General features: G+C 28.0%; 1 protein-coding gene across 1 annotated transcript; it reads right to left on the reverse strand.

Annotated features, from left to right (window-relative positions):
- Positions 1-10,898: 10,898 nt before the first annotated feature.
- On the reverse strand, positions 10,899-13,851 carry Phum_PHUM503490 (zinc transporter, putative; the record flags this gene model as incomplete). The annotated part of the gene is made up of 7 exons (XM_002430856.1): positions 10,899-11,044; positions 11,123-11,363; positions 11,443-11,590; positions 11,743-11,911; positions 12,026-12,268; positions 12,839-12,930; positions 13,784-13,851. 7 exons carry the CDS (start codon positions 13,849-13,851, stop codon positions 10,899-10,901), a joined length of 1,107 nt encoding a protein of 368 aa, XP_002430901.1.
- Positions 13,852-14,100: the final 249 nt, after the last annotated feature.

The following is a 14,100-nucleotide window of genomic DNA, read 5'->3' on the forward strand; positions in this document are numbered from 1 at the left end:
AAACCTAAATCTAAACCTTAATTGCTTCACCGTTAATGCGTCGACACTCTTTTCTTCTTCTTTTTTTTTTGGTGAAAAACGGTTAAAAAATATGTTCTTTCTACTCGCGGTTTTTATTTTCCCAAGTCGTTAAAAAAAATTTTCTCAAAAGGGGAAAACCGTTTTCACGTGTGATGGCGGTGGCGATGGCGGTGACGATGGCGGTGGTGATGATGGTAAAGAATGGTTTTCGACTAGTACCAATTCACACGCTCTGTTCTTCTTCCAAATCGAAAAAAAAAAAATTTTGTTACAATCATTCTTTCATTTCTCTATCGATTCATCTCGATCGATTCTCTCTGGATTGAATTTTCTGGAGAAAAAGTAATGAAAAAATATCCGACCGACCTTCGAAATAATTAAAACGATTACGAGGACTTACGAGGAAACGTTCGAAATGTTTCCAGAAGAAGAAGAAGAAGACAATGTGCGATTGTCAATTTTTATCGCTTTGACTTTTAAACCCTCGAAACAATGTAAAATTTTGTAAAAACGAAAAAAAACCTATTATTATTATTATTATTATTATTATTATTTTTCTAAATTTTAATTCGGCATGAATTATGACACTTAATTGTTATTTGAAAAAAAAAAAAAAAAAAACTTTCCACAAAGTTTCTCTCTCTCTATCTCCGCGTATTTTTATTTATTTTTTCGCCACGATTTTCACGATTCTATCATTATCGAACGAAAAATCGACGACGACGACGTAACAAACAAACAAACAAACAACAACATTCGCCATCTCTTAAAATATAAAAAAAAAAAAAAAAGAAAATTTAGGACGAAGAAAGTGATTTTCAAATCATTTTGACACATTGCAAAAGATGCGGCGAGGGATTGAAAAATTTAAAAAAAATTTTAAAACTTTTCGATCGAAACAAACAAACAAACAAACGAAAACAAACGACGAAATATTATTAATAATAATGATATAAAATCATCTCAAAACGATCGAAAAGGGAAAATTTTCAAACGTGACGAAATCGTTGCATCGTTTTTTTTTTTTTAATGACGTTTCCGAAATTTCTAGAAAAAAAAAAAAATTATAAACACACGCACACGCACACACACACACACACACACACTCCGGGCATTTTCGTGCATATTTTTAACGTTCGTAATTTTTTTTTCATTTTTTTTTTCCTAGGAAATGACATTTAATGAATATCAAATCGATTTCCTCCTATATAAAACATTTTCTTTTTTAAAAAAGATTCCGCGTTCGATCGTTTGCCAAAAACGCGTTTCGAATATTTTTGAAAAAATCGAAACTTTTCGTCATTCTAATTAACAAAAAAAAAACGTGGCAGAAAACTTTAATTTCACGTCAAATTTTTTTAAAAAAAAAAAAAACGACAAACAACAGCAAAGATGGCGATCGTTTTGAATTATCACACGCGCGCGTGTCATCATATTTAAATCGGGGGCGAAATGAAATCGTAAACTCGCAAACGATTTTTCCCCACTCCCCCCCCCCGTTCGATTCTCGAAATTAATACCTCGACCCACCGGAAAAAGAAAAAAGAAAAAATACATTTTTTTTTTAATTGCGTTTAATTTTATTAACATTCGATACCTGACAGTTTCCAACCCATCCCACCGCGCGTACAATGTTAATTAATTATATTTCCTGACAGCTTTTTTTTTTTTTTTGTTTTTCGAGTTATATTTTACGTAGACGTATGTACATAGGTACCTACATAACACACATAACATACATAACTCGGTAATAACGTTTTTAATGATGAAAAATAAATGTTACTAGCGGTTCCATCACATTTAATAATCACTCGCCTCCTGCTCGTTCGTTCTTTCATCCATTCATTCATTCATTCATTCATTCATTGATTAATTCATTCTTTCTTTTGTCAGTCAGTCAGTCAATCAGTCATTCGGTCGGTTAAAACAACCAAAAATTTTAAGTTTAAAAAATTACTACACGATTTTTGCGTTCTTCGGTTTGCTTCTTAACATAAAATCGGGAATATACGCGTTCGGTCGTCTCCCTTTTTGACATACGAATCAATCCGAACGTACCACCACCGTCACCACCAACGTCACCATCGTCACCAACATCGAAAACAAAATTTTTTGCACCATCGAACATATTCGAAACCCATTCGATTTATTTTTTATCTCGAGACGATTATCATCACGCGTAAATTAGGTCAAAAAAAAAAAAAATTTTCCGAACTCGAATGTCGAATCATGTGAAACGTTTTTCATTAAAAAATTATAATTTTAAAGGAAAACGACTTTCCATTTTTGGATAATTTTTCCTTTTTTTTTTCTCTCTCTCTCTCTCTCAGGGTAGGAGCGGTCGTTAAGAAAATAAGAGCAATGTCAAGGAAACGACCAAGACACGAAAAACCACGATATTATACCTAATATTATATATATCTCTATCCCTTCTTCATTTATTCAACCTTTCCCTTTCCTTCGTACCTGCCTCCTCTACACCGTACGCGTACGTACGCACTTAAATACATACAGTTCAAGGTGGTGTGATTTTTAATTGTGGCGATACAACTTTTTTTTTTTTTTTTTTTAATAAAAAAAACGCGTTGTTACGCAATTCGTGTCTCGCTCGCGCGACGTCAAAAATCATTTAAAAAAAAAAAAAAACAAATGAGAAAATTTGCATACATACACTTTCTTGCACTTGACAGCGTGTAAATTTCGACGACGTTATCGACCGTAAAAGAAAAAAAAAATTGATTACAACAACAACCACAAAAAAAAAAAAAAAAAAAAAACTTTTAAGACATTTAAATCCAATTATTAAATTCTACCATAATAATAATAATAATAATAACGAAGCTTTATTTGTTATCCACTTACGTCGTCGCCACCACGACTACGTCACGTGACATAATTACTTTCCGAGAAAAGAAAATGGTTTCCGTCCACGGTTTTGTTTTAGTCACAACAACAACAACAACAACCATTTAAAAACTTTTTTTTTTCTGTTTTCTTTCTCCCCACCCTCCCCATATTACAAACACCTAATTAATTATTTATTTGTTATCGTTTGTATATTTTTGTCACGCGACGCGACAAACACCGCGACCAGTTTTGTCATCATTTCGAATCATTTTACATTAAGTCTTCGCGTCATCTTCGGTCGCCATTTTTTTGAATATTCATCACGGGATTTTCTTAAATAATTTTTGGAATCCGGTCGCAGTTTTCTCCTTTTTAATGTGTAACGCACAAACAAACATGGCGTCGTAATTTAAGCTCACTCAATCTTCGCCATTGATGAAATCATTATAAACGATGATTTAAGTCGAAAATGGAGAAAGAAAAAAAATGAAAGAAATCTCGAAAGTAGATTCTATCGTTCGTTAAAACATTTTTTTTTCTCGACATCGTCATCGCCTACGTTTAGAAATAATGATTCTGTGGGTTTCGACATAAAATGAGTGTCGGTGGTCTTCCGGTTTGATGATAAAAACAAACAATCGATTAACTCGTCGTGACAATAGATTCTAAAGTGAATGTGTTGAAATATACTTTTTAAAACAAAAAAGGCTGTGGGCGATCATCACCGTCATCAATCCGATCGTCAGAAAATGTTCGCACCAAAACTATCCGTTTATAACGAGAAAAACATCTCGAAATTCATCGTGGATAAAACGTACGAGATTCGATATCGAATCGAATCGAGAGATTTATATTTTTAACGACTATCGATTTTGCGTCGCAAACGAGAATTCGAGAGCGTTGTTGTTGTTGTTGTTAAAGCCACGTCGCGCGATTTGGAAATTGTTTAAAAACATTGCATTTATTTTTTTTGAAAGCATCCATTTTTCTCATCTCACTTTCGGCCAAAATAATAATGATAATAATAATAATAATAAAAATAAAAATTCTTTAAAAATTGAGTGAAAGTGACATGAAAAAGCAATAAAGGCACACAAATATTTACATCGAATATATTGTAATAATAATCCGTGGAAATCGATTTTTTTTTTTTGAATGAGTTTCATTCGCGGAATGAAAATAAATTCTTTGGAAACATCTAAAAAATTTTCGTTTAATTTTTTTTTTGTTAAACGACCGCCATTTGAAAATCCATCGATCCCAACAAAGGCATCTCCGAATTGTATCACAGGATTCGATGCTGGAGATTCCGAAGACAATTTTTTTTTTTTTCAGGTCGAATCGATTGATCGATTGATCGATCGATGGTAATTATCAAACCGACCACGTACTATAAAAATTTTTAAACGTTCAAATATGTCTCTACTACGTCGTTTATTCCTTACAAATTTTTCTTTTTCGCCTAAATCCCCGACTGTCACGTTCCATGACACAAACGCATGCGAGTCGTTGCCATCCAAATTTTATCAGCCGTGATTGATTAGAAGCGCCAAGTTCCAGTTATTATTATTATTATTATTATTTTAAACAAATTTCAAATTCATCCTCTTTTAATTATTTAAAAAAAAAATAATAATGATAATTTTTTCCGTGACAAATTTCATTCCGATATAAAATTCCATCACGTAAATTAATTAATTTGAAATCCCTTCTTCTTCTTATTCTTCCTTTTTCCTAGTTTGGCGCGATTGACCTTTTTTTTTTTTTTTTTGGTGACGTTCGGTTTGCAATGTTCTTGCGGTCAAGACGTAAGGTGCATAAGAAAAAAAAAAAAAAAACGGTACCTCGAAAAAAAAAAAAAAACAAAAACTGTCATCCGCAATCGGTTGACGACGGACTCATGTTAATTCCAAAATAGAAAAAAATGCCCAAATGATGACCGATTGAAAAACGTGGCGGTGGTGGTAATGATTACTTTTTTGCATGCGACTTTAATTTAATTGCACGTTCCGTTAAAAATTTAAATTTTTCATCTGAAAAGAGAGAGAGAGAGAGAGAAACGTACTCACGCATTTCCCCCCTTCGAAATTTCACTCCTGCTGCGCTATAACATAACCTAACGAATATAAACGTCGGGATTATTACTGTCGATCGAAATTATTTCGTTTTTTCTTTTGCCTGACTGACGACAGTTGCTGTCGTTCAAGAGGTTAATAATAATAATTACGTGTTATGTCACCTGCCTCTCGTAATTTCATTCCTTTCCGTATTTCTTCTTCTTCTTCTTTTTCTTCTTCTCTAACATTCTTTGTTCGATTATTGACGTTTTAACGTCGGGTCAAATTAAAAATAAAAAAAAAAAAATTTCGAATTGTTATGACGCGACGCGTGATTTAACGATCGCAATTAAAAATTATATTATCCATTACGTATTCGATTACGTTCTCCTCTATGCCTTTATTTTTTTCTTCTTCTATGACAAACGGTAAACCCGTTGACGTAAATCACCTTTTCCGATATCAGACTCAACGTGTCACCAACCATTTCGCGTTGATAACTCTTTGCATCCCTTTCGCGCGACCTATAGACGGGGTACATTAAATTGTGCAATATTTTTTCCTAACAATAAATAATCGTAACGATATAAAAAAAAAAAATGACAATAATGAGTGAAATCGACCTATCGCCACGACGATTTATAACGTTCAAAACCATTTTTGGCGACTCGAAGGACTGTCGCGCGAGGTATTCGCAACAATTTATTTACAAAAAAAAAAAAAAATTACACTTTCGTACTTTTTTTTCTTTTCCCAATTGGGTAATTATCGACATTTTAAAAAATAATAAAATACCACAAAAAAAAAAAAGTGTGGTAATAAAATTACAAAAAAAAACTTCGACGAACCCGAATCGTTTTTTTTTTTTTTTTTTTTTTTTCCTAACGATCGTCATGAATTATGAATAAAAAATGTAAATGTTATGTTGAATAACTTTTTCTTCATTTTTTCTTCTCTTTTTTATTAAATATACATTTGCTTCTTGTGTTAATTACATTATTTCAATCGATGTACGACTTACGAGACTAAATAAATTCTGGCGTAACGCAGGAAAAAAAATTTTTTTTTTACGCCGCGTTAAGTAATAACCCAGTTAAAGAAATCGACAATCGATACTTCGCCATTTTTCCCCGCTTACATTCGATAATTTTAATTATTAAAATAAAACGATAATGATAACAATAACAATTTAAATTATTTAAAAAGAAAAAAAAGAGGGGGAGGGAGGTTAAAAGTTAATTTGAATTTTTTTCCCGTAAAACTCGACAGGTACACCGATATCGACTCGTGTATAAGACAAGGCCACAACTATTAACCATCGTTATTATTATTATTGTTTTTGTTGTTTGTTTCGTATTATATAACACATTTGTGGCGATCATCATCATCATCATCATCATCATCGTCGTGTGCGTTTTTTGTCTTCCTTCGAATTTTACACGCGTGTTCAAGAATCCACACACCTGGTTTCACACCGTGTTCTCAAGTCACACTTTTAACGTACACGATCCCAAATTTTTTTCCCCTTTCCCCCCTTTTATTACGTACAGAAAAAAAATTGAGAGAGAGAGAGAGAGGGGAAAAATCTATCGAGTTAAAATATTTTTTTTTTTCGCTCTTTTACTTCTTCTGTAATTGTATTTAAACAGGTATGTTTGTCTCGAGGTCAAAGAAATCAAAACGCTTTATTCTTGACCGACCGTTATTTCCTCTCTTTCTCTTTCTCTCTCTCTCACTCTTACAACATTACTTATTATTATTAACAATATGAATCACTGACCTCTTTACGAATCCAAACCAAATGATGATGATAAAGAAGAAAAAAAAAAAAAAGAGACGGTCGTTAAGATTGTTGTTGTTGAAAATGTAAACAGAGAGAAGAGAGAAAAAACAATCATCTGTAACCTGTAAATAATAAAATAGAAACCAGTCGTAAGTCATTTAAAAAAATTTTTTTTTTTTTTTTTTTTTAAAAAAAAAAAAGATAAATAATGAAAGAAGATGAAAAAATGAATTTGGACGTTTACACACGCACGCACGCACACACACACCGATGCACATCGAATTACATTATTATTATGGTTGGAAAAAAGAAAATGCATGAGAGAGAGAGAGAGAGAGAGAGAAAATTTCTTACATTTAATTAAAGTGCCAATCAATATAAAAAAAAATCCAATTTTCTAATTTTCTAATTTTTTTTTTTTTGTTTGAAAAGCCTAGCCGTGGTAATTTTTTAAATATTTCAAACATACAAAAAAAAAAAAACAAGTATCATTATTATTATTATTATTATTATTATTATTAACATGACGATGATTTCGGTTCTTATTCATCCTGTGTTGTTAACAAATCAACTTGTTCTCATTGGATTATTCGTATTTAAACAGGCGACAAGTAATCCATACGAAATTTTTAACTTTGAGATGCGACCTTTGAAAACAAACAAGCAAACAAACAAACAAACGGTTTTTTTCCCCCCCGGGATAAACCAATGGCCGTTTGCAAAACGATTTTAATTAATTCGGTTTTTTTTTTTTTTTTTAAGATGAGCAAAAGATTTATCAGAGAAAAATTACGTAATGAATTACGAACGACGATGAGGACGACGACGGTGTTAATAATAATAACGCCGATAATAGTCAATATTCAGGTTTTTTAGTTTCCCCCCTCCTCCCCCCTCCCCAGTATACCTGAATATTTTAAGAAATCTCAAACATGCTAATGACCACTAACTACTACACGGCATTGAAACTACTACAATGAAAAATTTTTTTTCAAGTTATTATTAATTTTTTTTTTCCATGTAAAAAAAGGTATCGGTTTTATTTATTTACCCTTTCAAACTTGGTCGTACCTTAAAAAAAAAAAAAAACCGTTTTCACCGTTTTATTTATCGAACAACAATTTAAACAAAAAAAAAAAAAAAAAAAAAATGGAATCGAACATTTGTTAGGTTAGTCGAATAATCCATTAACAACAAATTTTTTTTTTTTTTTTTTTTGTTAACCTCGTTCGTTTATTAACAACAAAAAAAAATTGTTTTCCATAGTTAATTTATCAAATCCCTTTTGGATATTATTATTTATATTCGACATTGTTTTTCCTCCCTACCCCCTCTCCCCTCCCCGTTTCTTTTTTTACATTAATTAAAACGAATGAAATAAATTTTTTTTTTTTTTCTGAACAGACTAAAAGAATTTTGATTAATTAAAAAAAAAAAAATTATATTTTCGTTAAGCATTAATTTGATGAACAAGTGAATTAATACGACGTAAATTATTATTATTATTATTATTATGTAAATAAATAAATCAACATTAAATTTATTAACATGTAAAAAAAAAAACTGGTAGGTAGGCATTCCCAATTGTTTTAATCAAGGTTATAAAAAAACTTATTGATTATTCACGAAGGTTATGTAAGTAAAAAATATATATATATATTATTTTAATTTTTTTTTAATTAAAATAAATATATATATTTAAATGCCATAGTTTTTTTTTTGTTTTCGACTCACTATCAAAATAATAATAATAATAATAATAATAATAATAGAAATTTTGACATTTTAAGCGTGCAGCAATGTCACTCAAGGTATATTATAAACCTATCTCGTAATAATAAAATTTACAGTGTGTAAAAAAAAAAAAAAAAATATGATTGTTGATATTTTACAACTTGAATAATATTGTTATTTTAAATTTGATACAATTTTTTTTTTTTTTTTTAACAACAACAAATCAACCTGCAGTCACATAATTTGAGGTGACAACTAACAACTCATCGTTTTAAAACAATGCATTTCAAATAAAGTTTTACTTTAATAAATAAATTTATTGTGATTAAAATTCGACAACATGCAAGAGAAGAGAAAAGATATCTCGATGATTTTTATAAATTAATACTTAATAAATAAATATTCATCATGAGCATGTTAATAACAAATTGAAAATTTTAATTTTTTTTTCATCGAGTAACTTAAGCAATCCTTTGTGATACAATCGTCAAATTAGTTTACGAAATGAAAAAATTTATTAAAATGATACAAAAGTTAAATTACATTGTTTGTAAATAAAATTTTAACTATCAAAAAGATTGAAAAAAACAATAATGGGTATTATTGGAATTGTTACAATTTCAACGATTGTTCTAATGATAAAAAAAATAATTGATTATCGATAATATTCGATTTAGATTTTAAACTAGGGATAATGGGTAATAAACAAAAAAAAAATTATTATGAACACAATAACAATGGTTAAACAAAAAAAAGTTCTTGATGACAGTTACAAAAAATTTACTTTTTATTTCTAATGACTTAAAAAATTATAAGTCAAAGGCTATTAAAAAAAAAAAAAACCTAATTTAATAACCTAATAATAACCTTCATCGTTTTCACTAACGCTTAAAACCTTTTTAAATACATGGTCTACATAAAAAAAAAAAATTATTTATATTTACATGTTAATAAATTTTAAAAAAAATAGATACACTCTAAAAATTTTTTTTATTTTAAATAATAATTTAAAATAATAATAATAATAATAATAATAATAATAATGGGAATGATCATTAACATTGTGCCTAGTGGAAGATAATAATTTTAACTATATATAATGAATTTTGTCAAGGTTTTTAACATTTTGTCAAAAATAAAAAATAAATTTATTTTAATAACTGTCACAAATAATAATAATTTAAAACAAAAATAATATTAATAATAATTACATACCATGTGAAGTTTTTTTTAAGTTTTATGATTTCTTCATAGTGTAAATAAATAAAATTTTTATTCAACAAAACTTTTTTGCAAATCGTTTCATTTGATTATACAAAATAAGAACACAATTAATTTACAATAAAAATATAATAATAATAAAAATATAAACTCGATTTAACGATTTATTCACTATTAACGATTCACAGCTGACAAATCATATTATAAGACTAAGCGTACAAAAACGGGAGTGACCTTGGAATAATATACTATTTTATTTATTTATAAAATTTAAAATTAAAAATGAAATTTTACTATTATTATATCAAACACGCGATATTTCTTACTAAATATTAATATAATTCAAATAAATTTAATCGTTGTTGTAAAACATATTTGCTAATAAGATATTAAATTCTTTCACAAACTACGTGTAAACAAAACTAATGCTAATCTAAAACTAAATCTTGAAGGAACAGTGCTGCCAATCAACTCTCGAATTCGAATAACGGCTCGCAAAGTGCGAGATTTTTTTAACGTTTTTATACGTTCACTTGGTTTATAGTGGCGAGATTTTTTTTTTTTTCTTCCATTCGTTTCGAGTATGTATGTAATTTTATTAATTATTTTCATTCTAATTAAAATTATTTACTTTAAAAATATTAAATCATTTTTAAATTCTATTGAAATTATATACATTTACACGTAAAAAGTAAAAGCATATTTGATTTTATTATTATTTGAAAAATGTACGTTTTTTTAACTTGCTTCCATTTTGAAACATTTATAAGTAATTTATAATATCAATATCTTGATTTGAAATTTTTTAAATTTTATGTTTAAATATTGTTTCAGGGTCGATTATAATATATATTTTCACGTTTTGTACAATCAAAAAACAATATTTTTTGTATGCCCTCTTGAAAATAAGGATATGCAATTTAACGATAGATGTGAAAATATTTAAGCATAAACTTTATAAGGTATATATAATTTTCTTAATTGGTTATATTTTTATTTTTATGTGATGATTAAGTGATAATTAAAGTAAAACTACATATAAATACTATTTTAGATTTTTTTTTTTTGTATGCATTGTGTGCATTTTTATCAAGTTCATCATGTATTATGTTTCTCATGATGACTGTTGTGTAGCTGTAGCTTTAATAAATCACATGTATTATGGTAAGAATTAAATTTTTTTTGTGTTATTCAGGCAATCGAGATCAAGAAAATTTACAATAAAGTAATTTTTTTTATTTTTCAGGCATCTGACATTGAAAACAATGATCCATTTTATCTTGAAATTCTTCAACTTGTAGTGTCATTTCAAAAAAGTTATATTTAGATCTTATGCATTTTGAAGCAGTGGTGAGTATTTTTTGAGGATTAACTCCTGGTTCTGTAAGAAAGAAAAAAAGTATATAAGCGTGAATTTGAATAGATAAATAATCAAAAGAATTGATGATGATGTTCTTACTAATGGCAAGATGAGCAGAAAGTGCAATTTTATCCAAACTCAAAGCCCATATTCTTAAACTGTGAACTTTTACAACTCCTTCAATGCTTAAAAAAGTTTCTGTTACTTGTACAAAATCAATTCCTTTTGGTAATCCTTCCATTAACACATTTATGGTATCTTGAATAATTGCAAAAGTCGTTATTATAACAAGAATTGAAAACAAAAAAGTGCAAATTGGATCAACAATAATCCACGTTGGCTGAAAAATAAATTTTAAAAAATATTCAAAGTGAAATTTTTCCCATAGTTTTCACAATAAAGAAAATAAGAGAAAATACTTTGAAAAATATAATTAAAGCTGCAACAAGAACGCCAAAACTTTGTATAAAATCTCCAATGATGTGAATAAGAGCTGCTCTCACATTAATATTTTCCTTTTTCGAATCCGTATGTGAATGTCCGTGATAATGAAGGGAAAGTCCCATTCTAAAATTTAAATATGGCGTTCAGAAAAAAAAAAAAAAACAATTTTTAGTAAACTAACTGCATTTTAGAGTGACCAGAAACTCTAATGCATTTACAAACAATTATTTCTGAAATTAATTTTAGTTTTACAATATAAAACATTTAAAACTGACATTAAATTGATAACAGCACCAATGGCGGAAGTTATGAGCATGAGTTGAGCATCCAATTCAAATGTTTCACTAATAACTCTTTGTATTGCCAAATAAACCAATATACCAGTTACTACCCATATCAATAAAACGGAAGTTAAAGCACCTATAACTTCAGCTCTATACCATCCTAAAATCAAAAAAAAATTCTTCTTTTATTTATTTATTTATTTATTATCTTTGACCTTTGATTTAATTTTATTTTAAACAATAAATTAAACAGTTTTTAATTTTTTATTTTTACCAAATGACATTTTTCTCGTTGCAGGTCTTGAAGAGACCCAAAGTGAAAATAAACTTATCATGAAACTGGCAAAATCCGTTAATAGATGTGCTGCATCCGTAGCAATTGCCAAACTATTCGATAAGTATCCTCCAACAGCTTCAGCAATCATAAACATCACACACAGAACTGAAACTATTATGAGTTTCCTTCTGGCAACTTTATCTACTTCAGGCAATTGGTTGTTGTGACAATGTTCATTTTCTAAAAAAAAAAAAAAAAACATTGCTTCGAACGTTTGTTTCGAGCCCCTTGAGATGAATTTTGCAGGGGGGGGGCAACGCCTCAACATTATTATTGAGGGACACTGTTACGTTTGTTATCGTACCTAATGACGAATATTCCTTCACACAATCATCAATGCAAACAAACAAATCGTTCAGTAAGTACAAAAAAATCCGATGATAAAATAATAATTAATAAATAATTAAATTTTAATAATATTATTATTATTATTATTAGATTTTGGAGCGTTTAAATCATTTCAAATATTTTTTTTTTTTTAGCTGTTTGTACTCGTAGGAACTCAATGTTTGTTTAATTACGTAAATCATCACATGAAATTTTTCAAGGCAAATTAATAATAATAATATTAATTAATCGTCGGAAAATTTACGGAAATGCACAGGTAATAAAAAAAAAAAAAATTAAATATTTAATTACCAAAATTTGAAAACGATATGCTATTCCTTTGAGTCGTTGGTGTTGTTGTTGTTGTTGTTGGTGTAACAACTTTCCCATAGTCATCATCTTTGCAACAATCATTCGGATTACCGTGTATGCAATAAAATATTTTTTTACCCGAATTGAAGTTTGTTGAAGCATCCGTTCTTCCGTCCATGCCATAGTTGGGTCCTTTAAACTCTCTGAAATTAAAAAGTTTTTTCTCTTTTTCTTTTTTTCTTTTTTTTGCTTAAACCAAACAACAAAATAAACAACCTAATAAAACCAACGACTGCTTACGTCTGTAAAACCAAATACAGTCGTCTCACACTTACAACAACGATTTATTTTCATCGCCCATATTTTACAAACAACATGATAAGACTCTCACAAATTCATTTATCAAAAAAAAAAAAAAAAAAAAAAATTTTTTTTTCTTTCTTTTCAATTACGCTCGTTTGATAATATTTAAGATTCTTAAGAAAATATTATTATTATTATTATTTTATTTCTTTTTTAAATAAAAATTTAACTTCGTGAGTGAGTGAGTGCGCGTGTATTTTCTTATTTGATAAGATGTTTCTCACGTGTGTGTGTGTGTAACTTTCCTATCGAAAATAAATTTTTTCCTAAACGAAATCATTATTGCCCATTATTATTATTAATTAATAATGATGACGTGTATTTATGTACATAAATATTATTAAAACGTTTGAAAATAAATTAATAGTACGTTTTAGTGTATTCTCCTGATTTTTATTTAAAAACGATAGCTTTAAGATATGATATGATAAGACTCGTGATAAGTTTTGATAACATTGATAAGAATAAAAATATTAATATTAAATAATAATAATAATAATGATATTATGACCATTCGAGTGCGTTTATAAAATTATTAATATTATTTTTTTTTTTTTAAATTATGAACATGACGTCATCGTCGTATTTTTTTTATACAACAGGGCATAATTAATAATAATAATAATTATTATTATCAAAAACTGATAACTGTTTTTGTATAGTAAAAAAAAAAAAAAAACACTGACAACTTACTGCGTAGATATTTTAGTTAAAAATTCTAACCTTTTCACTCTAAAATCATTATTTTTATTAATGACCATTTTATATCATTTCATAACACAAAACTAAATAATGATGATGATGATGATAAATACACGAATAAAAAATTTAAAATCGATAAAATGTGGACGGACGAAAACAAACAAATAATAATAAATAAATAAATAAATTAATTAATTAATTTTAATTTTACAAATTTACATTTTTAAATCGACATAAAAACATAACGCAAATATTATTATAAATGAAAATTATTATTATTATTATTATTATTATTATTATTATTATTA

The sequence above is a fragment of the Pediculus humanus genome, genomic scaffold, assembly GCF_000006295.1.
Source record: "Pediculus humanus corporis 1103172108269 genomic scaffold, whole genome shotgun sequence".
In the NCBI taxonomy this organism is placed as follows: domain Eukaryota; kingdom Metazoa; phylum Arthropoda; class Insecta; order Psocodea; family Pediculidae; genus Pediculus; species Pediculus humanus.